Raw genomic sequence first — 26158 nt, 5'->3', positions numbered from 1 at the left:
AGCCCAAAGGTTCCTAGAATTTATAAACTCAAATGGTATGGAACAACTTGTTACCACTCCCACAAGAGGGGAAAACATACTGGACCTGATCATCACCAGCATGGGGACTCTATGCTCCAGACCAGAAGTGTATCCCTCACTGGTAAGATCAGACCATAAACTAATCTCACTGGATATTCACATCCCGACCCCACCCCCTGCCCAGAAAACCACAGTGAAAAACTTCTCTAAAGCAAATTTCACCCTCCGACCCCACCCCCTGCCCAGAAAACCACAGTGAAAAACTTCTCTAAAGCAAATTTCACACTCCTCAATACCGAGGTGGAATCCTTCAAAGCCCCCGGGCCTGTGGAAAATATGGCCCAGACCACAGAATCCTTTACAAATACATTCTATGAACACCTTCAGGAATGCATGGATCATGCAATCCCAAATAAAACCAAGACCCAATCCTCCAAAGGCAGACGTCCTGTCTGGTGGACTCCAGCCATAAACAAACTATACAATAGAAGGAGGAAGCTACTACAGGATAGAGCAAAATCCCAAAAAGGGAAGGCATCTCTGATCAGTATTAGCAAAATCTACAGGCACTCATAAAATCGTCTAAGGCCAGCTTCGAGAGAAAAATTGCACAGGACACTAAGGATAATCACAAGGCTTTCTTTAGTTATGTTAGGAACCTGGGTGGGAATTCCCAGATATGCTCAGAATTAGTCCAAAATGACAAAAAATACACCGAACCCACAGACATTGCCAACATCCTAGCTAACAGGTTCAGTGCAAACTCCCCACCAAAGGGCAAATATCTATCCCAGCAGAGTGCTGCCCCTGACATCTCAGATGCTCAGGTAAGAGCCGCCCTCTCCAAAGCAAAAAACACAGCATCAATGGGACCAGACGGTGTCCCAGGCTGCGTCCTACATGAACTCCAAATAGAGCTAAACCCAAACATAAAACTACTGTTCAATCTCAGCCTTACTACAGGATATGTACCCAAAGAGTGGCGTACAGCAACAGTGGTCCCTCTCCACAAAGGTGGTGCCTCAACAGATCCTGGAAACTATCGCCCCATAAGCCTGACTAGCTTGGTCTGCAAAGCTATGGAAAGGATCATCATGGACCTCATAAATAAAGATACTGGGGACCTACAGACACTGGATCCTACCCAGTTCGGCTTTGTTAAGGGCAGATCCTGCCTCTTAAATCTGATCGATTTCTTTGAAACAGTCACCAAGGCCATTGACGAGGGGAAAGTGGTCCACACAGCCTACCTGGACCTCGTAAAAACCTTCGATACAATACCCCACTCAAGCATTATAGATAAGCTCACCAGCTTAAATATAAACCCCTATGTCACTAGATGGGTTGCAAACTGGCTCAAGGACAGAACCCACATGGTTAGAATTGCTGGAGCCATGTCAGACTCCAAACCAGTTACAAGTGGCGTCCCACAAGGCTCAGTCCTGGGACCGCTCTTGTTCGGTATATATTTCTCGGAGGTACAGGCCAACACGGAAGGACTGTGGCTGACCAAGTTCGCAGATGACTGCAAACTGGGTGCCATAATCGACTCTCCAGCCGACACAAGCATCCTCCAAAAGGGCCTCATAGAAACAGACAACTGGTGCCAGAGCCATGGCCTCAAGCTAAACGCCAAAAAGTGTATAGTCATCCCCTTTGGCAAAAACAAAGTGCCCACAAATTACCACATAGGTGGTAATCCATTAAGTACGGAAGAAGTAATTAGGGACCCAAGTTGATAGCAATCTCTCATCTGACAACCACGTGGCCAAAGTGAAAAACATTTTATATAGCCCACCTAATCATGAAGGGATTCACATCTAGATCAGGGGAGATCATCGTGCCGCTCTAGTCATCCCTCATCAGGCCCATAATTGAGTACAATGCCCCTTTTGGGATGTACCTTACCAGACACCTGCAGCAACTGGAAAGAACCCAAAGTACCTCACCAAGAGGATCAAAGGGCTCAAACAGATGCCCTATGCTGCCTGGTTAAAGAAACTCCAGCTCTACTCAGTGGCATACCGCCTGCTCAGAGGCAATCTGTGCCTGACGTATAAAGCCATGTCCAACCCGGAATTAATGGACATGCTGCACCTCAGAAAATCCAAATCCCATCGAGCTACACGCTTGAGAGACTTGAACCTCAGCACTGAAATATATAGGACATGCTGGAGGGACAGATTCATAACCCAGAGGCTCCCTTCACTCTGGAATAAAATCCCAGTCCAGGTTAGGCAGAGTCCCTCACTGATTTCTCTTCAAGAGGAATCTTGATGAGTGGATGGGAGATGATAGGTTTACCCCGGGTATCACTTCTGTGTCACTGTTAGACAGAGGCACAGTATACTAACCTCGAAAAAGGGCATAGCAAAATTAATTTAAAATGGGTGGCGAAAGCCAAACGCACTCTGGCTAGGCTTATAAATGCCCTAGGGCAGATAGCCTAGTATGAACCTATGAACCTATGAAAAAGTACATTTTTTCTCAGAAAATTTTAAAAAGTGGAATATCTTCTCTAGAGGTGGACTTATCTGCCCAGCCATGGTGAAGCTCTGACTGCCGCTTTGTGTCAATCACTTGAAGCCCACAGCAAAGCAACTTCAATGGCAAGAAACTTATGAAGGTGTAACTTCTTAACCACTTTATGCTGTTCTCTTCAAACTATTCAGTATCTAGGGTGCATAGAAGATGCCCTAAAGCTTTGAATGCTGGCTGTTAGTCATATACTTGGTAAGATATAACCCATATACAGAGGATATAAAAAGTGTACACACCCCTGTTAAAATGCCAGGTTTTTGTGATACAAAAAATGAGACTACAATAAATCATTTCAAAACTTTTCCCACCTTTAATGAGACCTACAACCTGTACAATTCAATTGAAAAACAAACAAATCTGCTAGGGGAAAAATATAAAAAGTAAATCATGTACAATAAGCTGGTTGCACAAGTGTGCACACCCTTAAACTAATACTTTGTTGAAGCACCTTATGATTTATTTACAGCATTCAGTCTTCTTGGGTACACACCTGCCATCAATTAAAGAGACTATGATTAACCCCAAATAAAGTTCAGCTGTCCTAGTAGGATTTTCCTGACATTTACTCAGTTGCCTGTTACAGCAAAAGCCATGGTTCGCAGACAGCTTACAAAGCATTAAAGGGATGTCATTGTTGAAAGGTATGAGTCAGGAGAAGGGTACAAAAGAATTTCCACAGCATTGGATATACCAGGGAACACAGTGAAGAAAGTCATCAAAAAGTGGAGAAACTATGGGACAACAGTGACATTGCAAAGAACTGGACGTCCTTCCAAAATTAAAGAAGAGACAAGATGAAAACTGGTCAGGGAGGCTGCCAAGAGACCTACAGTAACACTGAAGGAGCTGCAGGAATTTCTGGCAAGTATGGGTTGTGTACTACATGTGACAACAATCTCCCATATTCTCCATATGTCTGGGCTATGGGGTAGGGTTGCAAGATGGAAGCCTTTTCTTACACAGAAAAACATCCAGGCCCGGCTAGAATTTGCAAAACAAAACATCAAGTCTCCCAAAAGCATATGAGAAAATGTGTTATGGTCTGACGAGACCAAGGTTGAACTTTTTGGCCACAATTCCAAAAGGTACTTTTGCGCAAAAACAACACTTCACCTCACCAAAAGAACACCATCCCCAAGGTAAAGCACGTTGGAAACAGTATCGTGCTTTGGGGTTGCCTTTCTTCAGCTGGAACTGGGGCTTTAGTCAAGGTGGAGTGAATTATGAACAGTTCCAAATACCAGTCACTTTTGGCCCAAAACCTTCAGGCATCTGCTAGAAAGCTGAAGATGAAGAGGAATTTCACCTTTCAACACGACAATGACTCCAAGCATACATCCAAATCAACAAAAGAATGGCTTCACCAGAAGAAAATTAAAGTTTTGGAATGGCTCAACCAGAGCCCAGACCTAAATCCAATAGAACATCTGTGGGGTGACCTGAAGAGGGCTGTGCACAAGAGATGCCCTCGCAATCTGACAGACTTCGAGCACTTTTACAAGGAAGAGTGGGCAGATATTGCCAAGTCAAGATGTGCTATGCTGATAGACTCCTACCCAAGAAGACTGAATGCTGTAATTAAATAAAAAGGTGCTTCAACAAAGTATTAGATTAAGGGTGTGCACACTTATGCAACTAGCTTATTGTACATTTTTTGTTATATTTTTCCCCTAACAGATATGTTTGTTTTTCAATTGAATTGTACATGTTTATAGGTCACATTAAAGATAGGAAAAGTTTTGAAATGATTTATTGCAGTCTCACTTTTTTATATCACAAAAAACTGGCTTTTTGAACAGGGGTGTTTACACTTTTTATATCCGGTGTAGCTTAGTCTATGGCAATAGTGATCCATTGATGAACATCTATAATTCTGCTGACAGCATTCTCTGGATTTGGTAACAGCACTGCTAAAAATCCTTTTAATTTCCAGCTTATCTAAGATCTATAAACTCTACCAAGGAAAATCAAAGCAAAGTATATTCTGAAAGAAAGCTACTGTTCACAAAGTGACTTCTTAATGAAATATAACCCACCTATCAAGCAAATATAACTAAACAAATGACAGTGTCATGCTCTAGAGAAACTGAAGGTCTTATTGTTTTCTTTCTTTATTGTCGGTCTTGACTACAACAACAGCATACAGTGGCACTGACAGTACATATGCCTTTGGCTGCTTGGCAAATATGGCTGCAACACATTCTCCATCACAGAACCAGTTAACTCTAAAATGTCTAAAAAAGTTACTATATCAAGCTACCAAAATGCTAACATCTTTGTTTTAAGGCACTGTAACAATAACAACATAGCATGCATGCAAAATGGACCCATTTTCTCTTTCATAATATGACATGATACAGAAAGCTTTAAATGGCTCATCATAATTTATTTTATATTAAAATGTACAGCGTTTTTAGGTGACTGACTAAAAAGATAACCGATAAATACAAGAGCATCACTTTGCTCTATATAATACATTATTCAGCCTTGTCCTTTCGGTTCTTTACAGTCACCCTGTACAGGTACAAAGGCTACAAAAGGAAGCAGTATAAACAGACACAAATAACTTCAGCTTTTTACATGCGATACATAAGCTTAATGTGGTCTATTCACAACCTACTTCTCTAAGGTTTGTTCTTCCATTTCTTTAAAATATAATTCCAATATTTTATAAAGATAGAAAAATCTACAGATGGAATGAAAATGTAAAGTTAAAGGCATTTCCATAAAATAGCAACTCTGCACCAAATTCACTATTTATTTTCTTTAATTCCATCACTTTTTTTAATAATGTTCATTTGAAATATTTTCAAAACTGGACAGGTATAAACACCGAAATCTGTGTCATTCATTAAACAGACAAAATAAATTCCATTTATAAAACAGAAAGCTGCCTTTTTCCCCCTCAGCTGTTACTAAAGTGGGAACATTATCAATTATACACCAAACATTTAGCAATAAAACCCCTTAGACTAGCAGAATCAGTACTAATGTTAATAACTTTTTACAATTTTGCAATTAACAAAAATATAGATTTTTTTTCAACCTGAAACTGGGGCAACCTAATCAAGGAAATAAACTTAGGAAATGGCTTATTGTTAAATTAAGCACAACACTTTTACAGAACTACAAAATGCACTGTCACTAACAAAGACATTAGCAGCATGCTGTAAGGTGTCACTTTAAGAAAAAACAAAATATACAGTAACAGAAACAATGAAGGCAAAAGGCAAATATATAGAATGCATGTTGGGTCCAGTACTATCAGACTACTCTCTGTAAATGTACATTACTTTGTGTATGTGGCAACAGGTACACTTGCAGTACAACTTTCCTTTTGTTCAAAAATAAGATCCACTCATAAATTATAAAAAAAAAGAAAAAAACAGAAAAACAACATAGGAACATAAATACTTTATGATTACTGCATAAGGCTTTCTGCTGCACAAAGCATGGTAACGCAGGTGAACAAATAAGTACAACATGTAAATCTGTGTGTGTGTGTGTGTGTGTGTGTGTGTGTGTGTGTGTGTGTGTGTGTGTGTATATATATACACAGACATATATATATATGCACTCACACACACACAGGCATATATATATATATATATATATATATATATATATATATATATATATGCTCTCACACAAATATAGAAACGAACATACATATATTTTACATGTATTTTGTGTGTGTACATTATATATATATATATATATACACACACACACACACACACACATATATATATATATATATATATATATATATATATATACACACACAAACACACACACACATATATATATATATATATATATATATATATATACACACACATATACACACACACACATGCATACATTCACTATATGTGTGTGTGTGTATATATATATATATATATATATATATATATATATATATATATATATATAGACACACACTCGCACATGTATACATTCACACACCTACATACACACAGTTTTCAGCAATCGTACTAATTGTTAAAATTAAAAGTCCATTATTCCAGTCATCCCTGTGCAATTTTAAATGACTGGCAATTTCAGTACTATAAATAGCCAAAATAGTGTAATCTACCTCCGTATATATGATCCATTTAAAGACTGTTTTGACATGCTAGTATTCATATAACTATGATGTCCTGGTGGGCTGTACATCATGTTGCTGTGTGGAGTTGCCTGCATTGTCTGCTGTGCATATGGCTGCGTTCCCATCATTCCCATCTGCATCTGCACTGGGTACTGTGGTGCCTGATTCATGTAGCTATGATTGCCATGGTAGCCACCATTCATCACAGTCTGAGGCATCCTATAACCATTCATAGCATTCAGCGTGTTCATGTTCATTGAATTAACATTATAAGGGGTAGTTGGCATCAGATTTACACTCATATTCATGCTGCGCTGCATAGATAAAGTTCGTGCAGGTGTCTGCATAGGAGGAGGACGCCCATAGATCTGTTGTGAATGAACTGCTGCTGTCAATGGCAGAGATGACGACTTCGGTCTCACAGATGCATGTCCTTTGGTTGTCATCTGAGTCTGCAGTCTCTGTGAGTGGGTGAGTCCAATATTTGGGGTTGCCATATTCCGCTGCAAAAGAGGTGGTGGCAAATTCATAGGTGGCGGTGTCAAATTAGGTGGAGGGGTCACTGTTGATTGAGTCTGTGGGCCACCGGCAACAGAATGTGCTGACTGAGACAGCTGGACCAGCCCTGTGTTACTCAGTGTGGACAGTGAGACACTATTTGCATAGGAAGTAACTGCTGCTGAATGACTGTAAGGCAAAGAATGGTCCATCAATGTGTTTGTCAACTGCTGCAGTTTAGCTAGGCTAAATGTGGCTGATGGCTGAGCATAATGCCCTGCTGCAAAGTCATTTTGTCCCATCCTTTCATAAACGGCAATGTTAGCATTACCAGTCTCTGGAATTTCACTCAACTGCACAGATGGTGTAAAGTTTGTATTTATACTACACTGTGACAGCTGCTGCTGCTGTTGCTGATTGCTGCTTGGGGGTCTTTCAACGGCACATCCTTGAGGAGATTTAACACTACAGTTTGAAGGAGAGCTGATGTTATTCTGCTGCATTACACTACAGCTCCCATTAACACTTGCCATCTGTTGCGTAACTGCACAGCTACTCGGAGTAAGGCTACTAGATGTGATGTTACTATACGAGCAGCTGTTTTGAGATGAATTATTCCCACAAATACTGCTTCCTATTGTTGAATCATAACTACTAGGATTTTCATAGTTTTCAGTTGTACTTTCTATACTGCCTAGGTCACTAAACCCACTATCCACAACCTGCTGTGAGTGATCTGAAACTGATGGAACATCCATCATTGGGCTGGTTTCCAAGTTTTGTAGAGACGGCACAGAGATATTATTTTGATCTGGACTAATCTGTGTATAACTGCCATCCAGAGTTGGAATATCTGGACTGTTAACAGAGTGCACAGACTGGCTAGGGTGAGAGTGGACAGACTCAGGACTACTGCTGTTTGAGTGATCTGTGGTATGCATCTGGGGGCTTTGAACTGTCCTAGTATAACTCTGAAGACTCCTGCATGCCTCCTCTGTTTCTGCACAGTCTTGGAAAGTTTCATCCTCCTCCTCCTCCTCCTCTTCCTCGTCTTCACTGTTCTCCTGAGTCAGAGACTGAACTGCTTGTGCAGTCTCTGTATCGACCTCAGCATCTAGATTACTGACTTTAAATTCAGGACTAAATTGTTCATTGTCTTTTTGATCTTGGTCATCCGAATTTTCATCTTCAGATTCAAGCACATGTTCTGAATCAACTGTGGGCTCGTTATCATGTTCTTCTTCTGACTCTGCAGTGGGCTCATTACAATGTTCTTCTTCTGACTCTGCAGTGGGCTCATTATAATGTTCTTCTTCTGACTCTGCTGCAAGATTATCTGTGCACTCCATTACACTATCATGCTCAGAAGCAGTGCCTTGAACATTCATGTCTAAAAAAACCTCCTGTTGTTCATGTACTACACTGAGTGATTCCAAGTTGCCTTCCTTTACTGCTTCATTTAAATCCAGGTGACCATCATCCTCATCATCTGCATCATGATCATCATTATGAGTTGGCTCTTCCTCCTCCTCTTCATCCTCTTCACGATCCACCGCCTTGCTAGACTTATCACACTCCTTTGCTACAAGTCCTTCATTCCTTTGTTCTATGCATAGCTGTTTATTACTGTGACTTTCTTCAAGGTTGTTAGCCATTTCTGATCTTGCTTCCTCTTCTTCATCTTCAGATTTTTCATTCACAGTATCACTTTCCTCTGATTTAGCAGTAATGTCTTCAAATCTCTGAACTTTAGATGATACCTTTGCAGAATCAGTTACCTGAGATTTTTCTTCTTTTAGAATCATACTGCAGTCCTGCTTAGTTTCAACATGAGCTTTGGTTTGTTCATCAGCTACTTCCTTCTGTTCTTCACAAGCCATTTGGAGGTCGGGTTCTAAAGGAGTTTCAGGTGGAGTATACAGGTTCAGTTTGAAGCCATATTTTTTCTCCTTCTTGCGTCTCCACTTGGGTGGTCCACGCTTTACTCCCTTGGGCCAACCTTTTTTACACTTTACAGGTTCTGGATTGTCCTTTGTAGTTTCCTTTGAAGAAGCTAAAGGGAAAAAAACAGATTTTGTAAGAGATGAACTTTGAGTTTTGCAAGAACTGAACATTTCTTCAGCCTGATCTGATTTCTTCCATAATGTATTTAAGGCAGCCTTTTCCAATATCCTCCTTTAACCATTTCCACATTTTTTTTGGGGGGGGTGCTATTTATGACTTCTACTTGTGAAGGCCTAAGACATTCCTTACTTGATATGGCAATACCCAAAACCTCTTTGAAGGGCTCTAACCTTACACTCTTGTACTCCTGGACTGACTCCTATCTTTCTCCATGTCCTGTAAACCCCAGAACTAATTTCTGACCAGTAGGACCCCCCTGTAAAGAAAAGGAAGGAACAGCATACAAATGGTCAACCTCCTAAGGAATGCAATTTTCAAGGGTGAACCTCCTTTTTCCTATTTGCCATAGTATATCACAGTACCTACATACATACTTATGTTTCTCTACAGTAACTACAAGGGGAGAAAGAAGTGCAATATCACATATACAGCTGACAAATCATGCAACATTTAAGCATTATTAAGGAAGCTCCAAAAGCAGCATCTGCCACATGCCTGAGCGACAAAAGGGAAAATTTTATTGTTTGCTATCAGACAACTTTCACTAGATCTACAAAACTCCTGCAACACGGTCTTCAAACTGACAGCTGCTTTGAAACAAAAAGGCCAGGGTAACAACAAAGTAGGCAGTGCTGTTCACGTGTGGCCAGGGGAAAAAAAAGTTATAAATATATGGTGTTGATGGAAAATAAAGGTTAAAAAATAATGTTTCAACCCTAAGCCCTCGTCAGAAAGATTCTGTAAGAAAAATAAATGACAGCTTGCTTTCTTATTAGGTAGGCTTCTGAAGATTTCTTGTTGAAATGTCAATTTTAACCTTTACTTCCATTTACAGCATGTAATCATAACTCATTTTTATTTTATTTCTAGCCCTATAGTAATACCACTGGAGGAGCAGCTTGGGATTAAGGAAAACAGGAGGCTAAAATTGTGAAGAATTGTAAAAGGATAAACATAAAAGAATAATTTCAGAGATGCCCCTAACACAGCTGATGGGTAATATGGAGAAATGTTTTTTTTTTTGTACAATAAATAAATTTTGCTTAACTTCATAAATTGTTTCACAACATTAAATGTCAGATCAAGTGAAGGCATTACCGAACTACAGACAACCTTTCACACAACAAAATACTAAAACACACGTCTACAAGATTTTAAATTAAAATGCGAGAAGAGAATCAGTTATTCAATGCACCAGTACTCGAACAATATTCTACATCTAGGCTGTAGCATCAGTACCACAGCATGCAGCTAGGAAAATAACTTCCAAAATTTATGCAATGCAGGCTTGGTATTCAACAACCTTTGCATATGTATACAATCAGTTAAAATTGTTAAGAAAAAAATCAAAAAGCAACAATGAAGCAATCTACCTTTTATGAGATTTGTTGGGGATTAGCAACTAAAACATCCTAAAATTACATAAAGCAAGACAGTTTATTTTCAGAAATGAAATATACTGGAGTCCACTGTTACTTCTTTGTACAAAAAAAGATGTAGAGCAACTGTGTGAGCAAAAGTTAACTTTTAACAAAAAAAATTCCTTGCTTTACTAATACTATTTTGCCAACAATGGCACTTCTAGTCAATGTGAGAGTTCTACCCTTGCTTCTCAGCAACATAAATTACATTACTGCTGCTGAATATCTCTTGAGTCAATTCTTCATTACCTGTACAGTAATCGGCACCAAGTTTTTCATCATCAGGTCGGTGACTGTCTTTTTCCTGCTTGTTAATGTGCCTGTGCCTACCACGCTGGCGCCTATAAAACCTTTTAATGACTGGCTTAAAGTCCTTCTCTTCATTCCCTTCAACCTCAGGAGGCACAAGCCGTGGCATTGGTCTTTCATCATCAGAATTTTCAAAGGGTTCATTTAATACTTCTGTAGTCTCAGAAATTGTCTCTGTAGTAACACTGCTGTTAATTCTCTTACGTTTGCGACCCCTGGTTTTAACGATTGGAAGTTTCTGAAATAAAACAGCAATACAATGAGTAATTTTCTTAAAGAATCTTTCTTGATGTTTAACAATATTTTCATATCTTTTAGTCAATGATCTATACTATCTTTTTTTTTTTTTTTTGAGTCTTCCATTGGAACTAATGGGCTGCTATCTTCACAAGTAACACCTCTGAATTTGTTCTGCCAATCAAAGGCTAGAAAACAGAAGTTGGAAGAAAGTACAGTCATTGTAAGTACACTCACCATTACAGTATAGCAGTTGTTCAAGTATGTCCACTCTTCTTGGGATGTCTGACAAAAGATAAGATGTCTAGCCCAACTTCCACACCCTTGCAACCTTCCCTCTCCTTGGGTGGATGCCCTCCTATATGGAAATCAGCACCTACCATTAAGAGGGACATCTTCCCACTCCATCTTTGTTTTTTTCATGCTCTTCTTCCCCCATGTGGTGAGACCTGAGACCACAACATGAAAATTTGCCTGCAAAAAGTGAACCTCTGACCAAAATGTTCAACCAGATGAGAATAATATAGAAGTTATGTTCTTACCATAACTTTCCATGTTAGTTGTCTTCTTCTCGCCTTCTTTCTTGCTGGATGGGTTCGGAGCCGACCTCGGCTCCGACTCGGCCACTCTAAAGCTCGAGAGTTGGTTCCACCGGCTCGAGGCCCCCCTTATATCCCACAATGCTAGGCGTGAATTACCTCAGATCTCGTTTGTGAGCTAGGCCCAGCTAATAATACAACCAGGAAAAAACTGGAAAAGAGTCCACCTCTATAAACAAAGGAAAGGAGAAAAGGTGACCTAAGCCTGATCTAGGAAAATATGCACAGCAGAGCATATACCTATCGCAAAGAGGTGGTAGAAAGAGAGGTCACAATCAAACTCCTCTAGGTCTGTCCAGGCCAGGGGGAAGGAGGGTGGGACGCAATAAAGAAGGTGAGAAGAAGACAACTAACATGGAACGTTATGGTAAGAACATAACTTCTATATGTTAAGTTGTCTATCTCGCCTTCATTCTTGCTGGATGGGACCGCGTCCCTAGCACCTTGTCCCGGGTGGCCTAACGGAACAGACTCTTGAGAACAGTGGAACCAAAGTTAGCTCTATGCCTAGAAGCTAAATCCAACTTATAATGTGAAATGAAAGTGTGAGGAGTAGCCCAAGTAGCCGCTGCACAAATGGTGTCAATAGGCAGTCTGTCTTGGAAGGCTATAGAAGTAGCCAAAGCTCTGGTGGAATGGGCTTTAGGTTTGTTAGGCAGCTTTTGGTGTCTTATTTCATAGACAATGGAAATTAGAGATGTTAGCCATCTAGATAGTGATACCTTGGAAACAGAAAGTCCCTTTCTGCCTTCTGCATAAGAGACAAACAGCTGGTCAGATTTTCTGAATTGTTTTGGTTCTATCCAAATAGTACCTTAACTGACGATGAACATCTAGCCAATGCAATTTTTGTTCAGACCTATTAGAATAGTCTGGAAAAAACACAGGGAGGTCAATGCTTTGATTTAGGTTAGACGCCGAGGCTATTTTAGGTAAAAAGCACGGGTTGGTTCGTAAGGATACCCTGTCCTTATGGAACAACAGATAAGGAGGTCGACAGCTGAGTGCATGAAGTTCTGAAACTCTTCTAGCTGAAGTAATAGCTACCAGAAAGAGAGTCTTCCATGATAGCAGTTTTAAAGAACAGGAAGCTGCAGGTTCGAAAGGGGGGGAGAATTAAGGAACTGAGAACTAAATTTAGGTCCCAAGGAGGAGGAGGATTTCTTATAGGAGGTCTGAGTAGAAAAACTCCCTTCAAAAAGGCTTTGCAAAGCTTGTGGGACATTATGGCAGACTCTGAAATGCCCACATGAAAGTTAGAAATAGCTGCCAATTGAACTTTAAGAGTAGAAGGAGATGAACCTGCATGGAAGAGTTCAGCTAGAAAATCAAGGACTATTTGGATGGAAGCCGTGAAAGGATCTATGTCCCTTCCTTGAGCCCAATAGGCAAAACGTTTCCACTTACTCAGATAAATCTTTCGAGTGGATGATTTATGGGAAGCTATCAAAATATCTCGAACAGAGTGAGATATTTGAGGAAGCCTGGCTAAGGTTGGAATTGGAGGAACCAAGCAGTGAGGTTCAGAGAGGGGAGGGAGCGATGAAACTGACCCGACTGATGGATCAAAAGATCTGGAACTAGGTCCAGATGCCAAGGTTGCTCCAACAGAAATTGATGTAGAAAGGGGAACCAAACCTGTCAAGGCCAGTAAGGAGCAATGAGGATCAAGGAGGCCTTCTGAGCGATAGCTTTCTGTATCACTTGAGAGATTAGTGGGAAGGGAGGAAATGCATACAGAAGTCCCCGGGGCCAAACTTGGACTAGAGCGTCTCTGCTGGGCTGGCCTGGTAACGGGAATAGGGTGAAATAATCTCTGCACTTGCTGTTTTGGGGAGTAGCAAAAAGGTTGCAGCAAGGCTGACCCCACTTGAGAAAAATTTCTCTCACAACAGAGTCTTTCAGAGACCACTCGTGAGGCATGAGGATAGCTCTGCTCAACTTGTCCGCGATATGATTGGATTTCCCGGGGATGTGCGTTGCTATCAGAAACCGCTGAGAAGAAATCGCCCATTGCCACAGTCTGAGTGCTTCTCGACATAGGGGATAGGACCTGGTTCCGCCTTGTTTGTTGATATACCACACTACAGACATATTGTTCGTCTGGATTGCTATCGTTCCCAAGGGAAGAGAGTCTTGAAGGGCTTGCAACGCTAAAAGCACTGCTCTCATCTCTAGAACATTTATGTGCAAGTGGCATTCGTCTGGTTGCCATGTGCCCTGGACAGTTCTGCCCTGATAATGCCCCCCCCACCCGATCAGGGAGGCGTCCGTTGTCAGAGTAGCAACCGGAGGGGAAGGAACAAAAGGTCTTCCCAAGAAGAGCTGAGGGGAAGACATCCACCACAGAAGATGATTCCTGCATGTTTGCGTAATCATAATGGTGTGGGACATCGGAAGTTGCTGGTATGACCATTGTGTGAAGAGCATCCATTGAAGGATTCTCATGTGGAATCTGGCTAATGGAAGCAGAGGTATGGCAGCCGCCATAATCCCCAATACTTTCAGAACTAACCTGGCTTTGACTCTGTTGCTGCTGAAGAGGAGCGAGACCAGTTTGTGTATGTCTGTTATTCTCTGATCGTTAGTCTCGCAGACATGTTGACTGTGTCTAGATTTGCGCCTATGAAGGTAATAGTATGACAAGGTGACAAAACAGACTTGTCGCAGTTTATTGAAATGCCTAAGTTTTGACAAATGCGAAAGGTGTAGTCCCTGGTCATTAGAAGAAGATGCTTGGTGGGAGCTGTGAGGAGCCAGTCGTCCAAATATGGAAACACCTGGAATCCTTGACGTCTCAGGTGAGAAGCTACCACTGCCATGCATTTGGTAAACACCCGGGGGGCAGTGGTGAGACCAAAGGGCAGGGCCCTGAATTGAAAATGACTGGTTCCCAGCCTGAAGCGGAGGAACCTTCTGGAGCGTCTGTTCATTTTTATGTGATAGTACGCATCCTGAAGGTCTATAGAGCACATCCAGTTTTTCTTTCCCAATAGGGGAAGGATGGACTGTAGCGTGACCATCTGAAATCTTGTTTTCTTGACCGACTTGTTCAAGATACTGAGATCCAAAATTGGTCTCCAGTCCCCTGTTTTCTTTGGAACTAAAAAGAACCTGGAGTAGATTCCGGATCCTTGCTGGTCTGCTGGAACTGGCTGAATTGCTCTTTTTGCAAGCAGCTTTGAAATTTCCAAAGCTGCAAGATCCCTTTGAGCGGGTGGAACATCTGGAAGGGATTTTTTTGATCGGTTTGGAATGCGAACGAAGGGAATGGAATAGCCTTCGGAAATGATGGACTGTACCCACTTGTCTTGAGTTAGGGATAGCCAGGCTTCTGGGTACAGTGACAATCTTCCCCCGACTGCCTCCGAAGGTGGACAGTCGGGCAACACCTCAGGGATGCTGAAAGGGCTGATCGGAAAAGGTTTCTCGATTGCCCTGGTTCTGCGGACCCCCTCTGCCTCTGGGGCGACGTCTACCATTATTGTTCCCTCCTCTGCCTCTGGAGGGGAACCGACTCTGTGCGTCAGGCAAATTCCCTTGAGATTGTTTGCGGAACCACATTTTCCCACTTTTCTGGCCTTTGGGGTAAGGTCTAGAAGGAGTAGAAAAACGGACTCAGACGGCAGATAGAGTTTTGCCATCCGTCTCGCACCTAGTCAAGGTTTCTTTCACTTGAGGACCAAAGAGATGATCCATCAAACGGGGAATTAGTGAAAGACGTTTTAAAGGGGTCCGCAAAATTGCACAGTCGCATCCAGGCATGCCGGCATAAGGCAACACCTGTCCCTGCGGCTCTACTCGCTCCATCAGCCGCATATGAAAGGAGGCGCATGGAGGAGTTAGCTATCGAATTCAGGGTAGTCAGCTGGGTGTTCATTTTGTCCTGAAAATCTGCAGCTGTAGGATCCTTCAACATCTCACTCGCTTCCTTGATCAAGTCTCTCTGGAGACGGGTGAAATGGCATAGGTAGTTCAGCGAACACATTGCAAAGGTCACTGACGAAAACATCCGCTTCCCATACCTGTCCATAGACCTAGATTCTTTGTTAGGGGGATGAACAGGCACTGAAGGATCAGCTAGTTCCTTCTTGGTGGCAGCAGCTACCACCATAGCATCCACAGTAACACCTTTGGTCAGAAATTGTTTGTCAGTTGGTGCTGTTATAAATTTAGAAGGTCTCCTGGGGGTAGGGTCCACTGAGTCAGGAGCCGTCCAGGCTTTCTTTGCCACCACCTGCATGAGGGGATCAAAGGGGGGGGACACCCAGGAGGTGGAAGGGCGAGAGCCAAACGCCTCAAGATACACAGATTCATCCTCCGAAGGGTTAAGGGCTGGCCAATTTCCCCTCTGTTTCAGGATCTCTAGAATGTCTGCGAAGGAGACATCTTCAGAAGGGGAATGGGGGGAACCCTCGGAATCCTCTAAATCTGTGTCAGAGGTGACAGACTCAGGTGAGTCTATGTGCTTCCTCTTACACTTTCTCTTCCTAGGGGGCTCCTGCCAATTCAGGGGAGGCCTCGGAAGAGGATGAGATCCCCACAGGGGATTCTTGAGGAGCTGGCTCTCTGCGGTCTGGGATGAGGGAGTGAGTAGACATAACCTGAGGCACCGAAGAGGGAGGGATGGACGGAGCCGACTGTGGAGTTGAACAAGGTTCCAACACTCTCCGCATGACCTCGAACGCACCCCTGTCAGGCAGAGCCAGAGGTCCCCGCTCCGAGAAGCTGAGAACCTCCCTCGGCACCGACAGAGATGGCTCCGAGGCCGATGTCGGAGCCGAACTCACCAGTGCCGAAGCACCGAGAGGGAGAGGGGGGTCAGACAAGGGTCCGATGCCACTCACCCCCTCGGAGCCGACGAGGGAAGTCCGGCGCCGAGATTCTTCAAAAGAAGAAATCGGAGCCGACGACGGAACCAAAGACAAATGTATCGGCTCCGACGCTACCACAGTCTCGGTTCCGAGACGCCCCGGCTCCAAGCTCAAAGGAGTCGGAGGAGGAATATTTAGAGGAATAGGTTGAGGCATCGACTGATGAGTCGGGCTCTGAAGCATTTGGGCCAGTGCCTCGGACTTTAGAAGTCGACTCACTACCCTCTGGAGGTCATGATCCGAGAACCTCGATGACCTGGAGGAGTGAGATCTGTGGCTCCGTTCAGACAGCAAGGGAGATGCTGGAGCCGAATGAACGGAGCCAAGGGATGGTGACCTCGACCTCTTTCTAGATGTCGGCTCCGATAGTCTGATCGGAGCCGACCCAGGAATCTCCAATACCTCGGCTCCAGCCGGAGCCGAGGGAACCACAGAAATTGTAGTCAAAGACTCATCGGCTCCATCCGGAGCCGATGTAGCAGTAGGTTTCGAAGCCTTAGGCCTCGACTCAGAAACTGGAGTCGAGGTCTTAGAAGCCTTGGAAGGTTTTCCCGATGAAGCAGTTAGGGAACCTTCAGGCTTGAGCAAACCCCTTAGGATGAGTTTGTTCTTTCTTTCCTGCAGGACTCTGGGGCTGAAGCCATGGCATACAGCACAAGAGTCCTGCAGGTGTAAAGGTCCCAGGCAGTACACACAAGAAGTGTGACCGTCTGTCAGAGACATTTTCTGACAGCACGAGTCACACTTCTTGAAGCCTGAGACCTTTGAATCCTTGGACATTTTCAAGGAACCGAAGTGTAATCACCACACAAAACACACACACACCGATTACACTATCAGAAAAAAGTAAATTAACTAAAGGCTAAAGAAATTAGTTATTTATATAAAATAAATCCCTACAAAACACATACACACCACTATTAGGGATAGAGGGCCCGAAGGCCTAAGGAAAGAACTTAACAGTTCTTGTGGGAAAGGGACTGGATAAGGGTAGAAAGGATAATATCCACTACACTATAGCTAAAGAAGAAAAAGCTAAGCTAAAAAGGGGTTTAAATAGTTTTTAAGACTGATCTAATACCACTGACCTGAGCCGGTAGAAAAAACAACACCTTGATCGCTGTAGCGGCAAACGAGATCTGAGGTAATTCACGCCTAGCATTGTGGGATATAAGGGGGGCCTCGAGCCGGTGGAACCAACTCTCGAGCTTTAGAGTGGCCGAGTCGGAGCCGAGGTCGGCTCCGAACCCATCCAGCAAGAATGAAGGCGAGATACACAACTTAACATTATGCTGTATGTCAATTTAGGGAGGAAGGGTACCTAAAAAGAAGGACTGAATATAAGTACCCACCCAAACCCTAAAGAGACACTAAGAAAAAGAAAGGAGGGGTGGGTGCACTTAAAACTCAATGGTACACCTTTGTCAGTGTAAAACAACAAACCACAACCCACAAAACACCTTGAGACTAAATGAAACATACCTTGGCACTCTCACCTCACATACAGCAGACTTCTTCAGAATAATACAACAACAAGAAATACACAAATACATAACATTCTAAAAAACATGTGACAAGGCTGTTGCCAGCCCCATAGTGCCTTTTTTAGGCAATGACACAAAAACAAAATTCCTGATCTAAAACTGTCCTCAAGAAACAACCTTAAGTTTATGCTGCTAAACGCTAGGAGTCTAAATCTGAAACTGAACTCACTGGAAACCCTCCTCACCTTGGAAGATATTAACATCTGTGCAGTCACAGAGACATGGTTCAAGGCTGTGGAGAGCATCCCCGGGTATACTGGGATATAATGCCTTCCACACATTCAGACCACAAAATGAACACATGAAAACTAAAAGAGAATGACTTCAAAGATAAATACACCTCCAGATTGGTTAAACAGAATGATTCCCTAGAGTTACTCCATGCACAAATAACTATAGGAAAGACCCCTCTCCAAGTTATTGTCAGCTACAGATCCCCCTCCATGAACCATGATATCCACACTGCCTCCTTAGACCTACATTAGTTCCTCAAAATGCAACCAAACACCCTGGTTATGGGTGACTAACTACCTGTCCATAGATTGGGTAAATTACATATATACAATCACACTCGTTCAAAGTTTCTTGGACTTTGTTAACTCAAATGCCTTGGAGCGGAAAGTTGGCACCTCCATTAGGGGCCCACACATTCTAGACTTGGTACTCACCAATATGGTAGAATAGTACACCACCTTAAGTGTGATCAATAATCAGTCTCTTTCGAAGCAACGATAGCATCAGACCCCCCCCCCCCCAGGAGAAATTAGGGTAAAAAAACTTCTGCAAAGCCAACTACAGCATCTTACGAGAAGGTATTAAATAGCTTCAAAGCTCCTGTCCCCACTGACAGCAAGGACACCTATACTGAGATATACACCAATGCATTGTATAAACATCTATACAGTTATACTGATTCAGCCATTCTTGATAGGACCAAAGCAAGATCCTCAAGAAAAAAACAAACCTGCCTTGTGGACTTCCACCATAAACAAGCTATATAATAATAATAAGAAATTGCTGTCTACGAGTAAGAAGGAATGATCTCAGAATTGGAAGCACACCCTTCTCAGCTTGAACAAGCAAATAAGACATCTTGTAAAGTTCTCTAAAGCTAACTATGAATCTACATTAGCATCCCTAGCTAAGGATAACCATAAGGCCTTCTTTAGCTACATCCGAAACCTTAAAGGAAAAGTCCAGATTTGTACTGAACTGGTGGTGAATGGTACCACATACACTGAACCAGTGGAAATAGCCAACATGCTAGCGGACAGTTTCAGTGACAACTTCTCCCCCCCTGTCCCCGCCACATATATCCCAAACATTCCTACCACCTACTCTCCACTTACTATCTCTAAAGAGCAGGTCTTATTTGCTCTCTCCAAGGCCAAAAACACAGCCTCTATGGGACCGGATATGGGACCTGATAACATCCCAGGCTGCGTTCTCAATTGTTTAAAACAGGAGTCAGCAACACCATTGGGTACTCTTTTCAACCACAGCCTAAGCACTGCTTTTTTCCCTGCTGAACGGAAAATGGTTACCGTCTTCCCCTTGCACAAAGGGAGGGGGGGTGCATCCACTGGCCCTGGGAACTACAGACCCATTAGCCTAACCAGCCTTATCTGCAAGGCCATGGAGAGAATTACCCTGGACCTGATCAACAAGGACATAGGAGACCTTCAAAACACTTCACCTGACTCAGTTTGGCTTTGTTAAAGGGAGATCCTGCCTTTGAACATGGTGGACTTCTTCGAGACTGTCAACAAAGCCTTGGACGAAGGCAAATCTGTTCATACAGCCTACCGAGACTTGGCCAAGGCCTTTGACACAACCCCCCACTCAGGCATCATTGAAAAACTCAGCCAGCTGGAGGTCATCCCATATACTGTCAGGTGAGTTACAAACTGGCTCACCGACAGAACATATACAGTCAAAATAGGTAACTTTACCTCCACCACCCAACCCATTACCAGTGGCGTTCCACAAAGATTGGTGCTGGGGCCCCTACTGTTTGGAATCTACTTCTGAGAGCTACATGTAAAAACAAAAGGTTTGTGGCGGACAAAGTTTGCTGATGACTGCACATTGGGAGCAGTCATCGATTCCCCAAATGATGTCAACATTCTACAAGAAGGACTTATGTAACCCAATGATTGGTGCCAAAGTCATGGTCTTAAACTCAATGCAAAAAAATGCATCATCATCCCCTTTGCCAAAGGCAATGTCCCTGTGGATTATCATATTAATAACACCGCCCTAAGCTCTAAATCAGTGGTGAGAGATTTGGGCACACAGATGGACAGCAACCTTATTTTTGATCACAATGACTCCATTGGTGGTAAGGAAGGCCTTCTATGTTTCTCACCTCATAAGCAAGGGCATAGCTTCCAGAACAAAAGAGGTTATAATTCCCCTGTACTCTTTCCTCATCAGGTCATTAATAGTGTACACTGTTCCCTTTGGTATGTACCTAAACAAGCAACTGGATAGACCTTAAAGGTTCCTCACAAAGAAAATTCAGGGTCTTCAGCATGTCTTACATGGACAGCCTGAAATCACAGTCACTATACTTTGTATCGTATAGTCTACTCAGAGGCGACCTGTTCCTTGCATACAGAAGTAACCTCTGATCCTGCCTTAATGGAAATGCTGCACATTTGTAAGTCAAATGGTAGGTAGGTCTAGAGACCTTAACTGAGGATGTGACATCAACAGGACTTGCTGGAGAGGCAGATACATCTTCCAGAGGTTGCATCACCTTGGAAATAAACTTCCAATACAGGTTAAACAGAGCCCCTTGTTAACCCTTTTTAAGCATAACTTGGAAAACTGGATGGGAAACAGCAAATTCACCCCAGGGATTTCACCTGTGTCCCTCTTGGATAGGGGCAGTCGGTGCGGATTTAGATCTGTTTATAACACAGACGATATATCTAGACCCTTAAGGGAATAATGGTTGAACTTGGCTAGCTTGCAAGGGCCCTAGGTCTTATTAGCCTAGTAACCTCCTATGAACGTATAGGATCAGCTGACTAAAACAAGCATATATAGATTTGAAATATACATAATAAAATTCTGAACATAAACTTACCCAAATAAAATCTGATAAATACTGCAACAAACAAAAGTTTTGAGCGATGCTTTTCAACTTTCCTGTCTTATAAAAAACATTAATATTACTAGAATGACTTAATCCAGAAAATGTATTGGCCCTTAGTCTCAAATGCCACAGGGCCTCATTCTGTTCTGTTTTGTTCTTTAAAGTCACCTCCTCTTGCATCTAATAAAACTTTTTCTAATCCAAAAAAATGAAATTTCTTATACTCTGAAAACTGTAATACATGTCTAGATAAAGCACTATTAAAGTTTTTAACCATGACATCCTATACATGTTCTAAATTTCTTTTCCTAAAGGCCAGTGTGGTCATATCTATTTAAAATGCTTCGCAACAATCACAAATTGCAATACTAACCAATCCGTGTCACAAGAAATTCTTTGATCAGAATAAAATAAATTATCATGGTGTGGCAAAAAATGTAGTTACTTTTAGACATAGATATACAGCCTTTACAGATTCTACATGGAAAAGTACCACTCTGTTTATTTGTACTAAAAGGTATAATTTCTTTTTTTGTCCCTATACAAAATACTACTGACACTGTTAGCTTTTTTTACTGACAAAACATGGTTTATTCCGTATAATTTAAACAAGTTTAGGTTTACCTTTAATTTTTTTCCCCAACTATTGTTATACACACAATGACGTTCTTGCAGTCAACTGTCACAACAACATAGAAAAACAATGCATCTCTCTGCTTGATCAACCTTTTAACTAAAATGGCTGGAAAACAGTTCTCTTTGACTAATTATTTCATCAGCAGTTTTTGTCAATTTAATATTGCAGTCCCTGTCCATAAATAGACAAATTATATTCTTAATGTCATCTAAAATTATTTCTTGATCTGAGATCAGTCTAGAATCCCTAATAAACTGACTTCTGGCTATATTTTTTAATTCTCTGACTGTTTCTGTAGACCTAGGCTAAGTGGCACTCTGGCTCTCAGGTTACGCTCAGTTGTGGTATCCTGTAATTGGTGGCTCAGCACATGTTCAGCCCTTCCCCTTCTGTTTGGTAGACTAAAAGGGTAGTGATACATGTAGGTGCCATTTTTAAAAATATTGCTTTCTGGACTCACTGCCCCCTGTTAGTGTCCGTCCTGGAGTGTGCTCGCCCCGTAATTTACACTTTATTTAAAGTTTGTCAACTTGTTATTTGTGTAACTGCAGTCTGTGACACATCTACTTTGTGACAGCTGTATAGTAACAGTCATGAGATGTACTTTTTGACCTACGAATGCCTAATAGTGTAATCTTCTCTGTAAAAGACACTACTATAAGTCCAACAAAAACCACAGAGCACTCAAATTCCGGAGTAAAAGCACTAATTAAAACTGAAAATAATAGAGGTTTAAAACATGGCTTCGCAAATAAATTCCATAACCTTTATTAAAACTTAACAGTTATCACCATATTTTTATCCAAAGTATAGGACTTCATGAGATATCTGATGAAATCTTATGCTTTGGATGGAAATGTGGTGATAACTGTTAAGGGTTAATAAAGGTTGTGGAATTTATTTACGAAGCCGTGTTTTAAACCTCTTTTATTTTCAGTTTTAATTAGTGCTTATACTTTGGAGTTTCCAAGTGCCCTGCGTTTTTTGTTGGTTTTTGTCTTGTTTTGTCTTGGGGCTCTTTATCCTTCAAATTTTGGAGTTTTGAACACTATGCTAAGTAACTGAATATGGTAATAATGTTAAGACTCGAAAGCTAGAAATGGATTAGAAATACAGCATATTCATGTTGTTCTAGATCCATTTAAATTGCACAAGAGTACTGCAGCTGTGGCACTCTACCTGGACATAAGCGCAGTAGTTAAATAAATACTGAACGGTTTCAGCGTTTTCCTCCCTTTAGTATACTTCACGGAAATGCTCAACTGTTGCAGTGTTGGAATGAACCAAATGCAATACTTACAGAAATGAGTAAATAGTCGTAGTGTTTAGCTGGATTTAAATGTAATATGTTTACATGTTTAAGTGCAATAACGAATCAAATGTGACAGCGTTTACGTGGATCATAATTTCAATATACGCTGATGGTATAACAGTCAATATGATTTTTTTTCCTTTAGAAGATAAGTTAAATCTATATCTATAGATCTCATCTACTCTCACGGTGTAAAACAGTCTTTTTTCTTTTGCAATATGTATTTGCTGTTGCATGAATTTCACATCCAGTACAGTGCAAATAAGGTGACTTATCTCTGCTAACCACTGGCCTCCCTCCATTAACATTCCTCTTTCTTTTTTCCTCTGTTCAATCTTTTCAGCTAGCTTACCCACATCTCATCTTATGAGCCTGGCACTGCATTCAAATCTGGGCATGAACCCTTCAAATGAGAACCAGTGCTAGCAGTAAAGACATGTATGCCCTTTAACAATAAATGCTACTACCTTGTACAATCTAAAGAAGCCATTTAAGTTATAGAAGTGGCGTGCACACAAACCTGGGATGGCTCTGCTCCCTACTGACCTAATATAGCTGCTTTGCCCACTATTACCCCTAGTCTATTTCTCTGTAGCACCTTTCCCATACAGGTTCCATGATTTGATCATGGTAGTAATTGAAGGAATTTAGCTGAAGCCTACTAATGCATATTCCTATTTTCTAAATCTTCTTTAGTAAACTATAGTTTTGTTACACCACTAGCAAACAGAGAAATCTCTAGTGAAAAGTAGCTGAAGATTTACTATTACAATCTGAGACTATAGCCACTTTAAACACCAACCTGAGCAATTTTTTCTTCTCTGATTGTTTCTGTAGACCTACGCTAAGTGGCACACTGGCTCTGCCCATTCGGGTTCACTCTGCTCCCCTATCCTACACCCATTCCCACCCACCCCCACTTTCCTCAAACTTATACTTTCACCAACTTTGTATACCCAATCACAGAAATTCTCCACCCTAACTAAACTCCCTCCCACTCACTACCCCTTCCCCATTCCACAATCACCAACCAACTTGCTACTCTTCAGCAGCTCACATGATATTTTATTCTCCCTCTTCATTTTCCTTTTTCACCTCCCAAAATAAAACCTAACTAAAACAATTACCCACTCTCTCACCTCAGTCATGTTTCTACTCTACCCCATAAGCCCCCCTACTCTTCTATTTCTCATTCCTAACTTCTTATCATGCTGAACTGAATTATCTGCATCCCTCCCCAATGCACACACATCCCTTACCTAACAAAAGACACTCTCTTACCTTTCTTAATCTTGCCTTCTGTTTAATATCTCCAGTTCACAACTCCTTAAACTCAAAATATTCACACCAACTCCTACCTCACACAAGCTCAAATACAAATTACTCAACTACTGCAACTATGCTTCTAAACCCTGCCCACTAACAACTCTTCTACTTGATGGGGATATCTAACCCAATCCAGGCCCTCCCACCCCCACTCCATGTCCCCCCAAGCATCTCACCACTTAGCTATCACTCACTAGTCTCCAATCTCCTCCCACCTCCTCTGCTACCAAACAACTCTCTATCTACCTACAAAGTCTACTTAACAAAATTACAGACTTACACTCTTGGATAGCCCATTACTCTCCACATATCCTTAACCCTATCTGAAACATGGTTAAAAACACATATCTCCAACACTGAACCCCCCCCCCAACTACAACATTTACCATCTAGATAGGAACACCAAAAAAGGGAGAGTAGTAGCAATAATGTACTCAGAGCAATTCAACTTATCCCCTCTACCAACAGCTCTCCCAAACATCCACCCAGTTAAACCCACAAAAGAAATTTGCTATTGCAATTATCTATATTCCACCTGGAAATAATATTCCTATTCTACAGCCTATTCTCTCCTCGATTTCTCTCCACATCCTCTACGAAAGTATTATACTAGGAGACATCAACACTGATTGGCAAAACTATCAACCACCTCCCCAGACCTTAACATCAATCTTCACGGCTTCAACCAATTCATCACAACACCCACTCGCCATAATAAAAATAACAACTACAGTTCCACCATTGCATGGATTCTTACCTCTGATGCAAACCTATACCAAAATCCAGGCATACTACCAGACTCCCTGAGTGATCACCTCCCCATCTTTGTAGATAGACACTCACTACATACACCAAGGGCCATCTTTACATAGATTGCCATAACCTCTCATCCTTCAATGTCCAACCATTCAATAATAAGCTCACATTTATAAACTGGTCCAAACTCAGAAACCTTCCTCTCAGTGATGCAGTTCTAGATTTCAACCGTACTTTCCGTGATATCCTTAATACCCTAGCTCCACTAAGGAAAGTTAGGATTAAATAAAACCCACGCCCTTTTGCTCTCAAAGGACACCCTCACACTTAAGAAAAATCAGTATAGCACTTGGAAAGATTGGCTAAAATCTAAATCTATTGTGGTAGTCCAAAAATATAAAGAGGTCAGAATTCTCACAAAAAATCATATTAATAAAGACAAAAAAAATTCTACTATGAGGCCCAATAACCCTACAAAATACTGGTCCACCATTAACAAGATCCCACACCCTGGAAGACCCAGTACCCCAAACCCCTATCTCAACAATACTCCTCAAGAAACTCTACTAAACTTATTTCATTGAATCTATTCGCAAAGTAAGTCAAACAGACCAAACTAAAAATCTTCCAACCACCACGCCTAACACTACAAATATCACCCCTTTCTCTCTAAATCCTGTCCCCACTGTTTCCATTAAATCTCTTCTACTAAAACTACAACCATGCTCCCCCTCTGATATTAACT

The 26158-nt window shown here is 41.7% G+C and overlaps 1 protein-coding gene across 5 annotated transcripts in view; it reads right to left on the bottom strand.

Moving 5' to 3' along the window:
* Nucleotides 1-6495: 6495 nt before the first annotated feature.
* KAT6B (lysine acetyltransferase 6B) overlaps nucleotides 6496-26158 on the bottom strand; it is a 2279653-nt gene continuing 2259990 nt past the window's right edge. For all 5 annotated transcript variants that reach the window (XM_044056739.1, XM_044056740.1, XM_044056738.1 and 2 more), the window contains exons 16-17: nucleotides 10966-11263; nucleotides 6496-9224 (exon numbers count right to left, since the gene is read on the bottom strand). In XM_044056739.1, coding sequence (XP_043912674.1) covers nucleotides 6658-9224; nucleotides 10966-11263 — 2865 coding nt within the window. In that variant the 3' untranslated portion in view covers nucleotides 6496-6657. The remainder of the gene's footprint in view (nucleotides 9225-10965; nucleotides 11264-26158) is intronic.

This window comes from Protopterus annectens, chromosome 14.part0, assembly GCF_019279795.1.
Source record: "Protopterus annectens isolate FY-2018-M chromosome 14.part0, PAN1.0, whole genome shotgun sequence".
Taxonomy (NCBI): domain Eukaryota; kingdom Metazoa; phylum Chordata; order Ceratodontiformes; family Protopteridae; genus Protopterus; species Protopterus annectens.
This window is presented reverse-complemented; position numbering and strand designations above follow the sequence as displayed.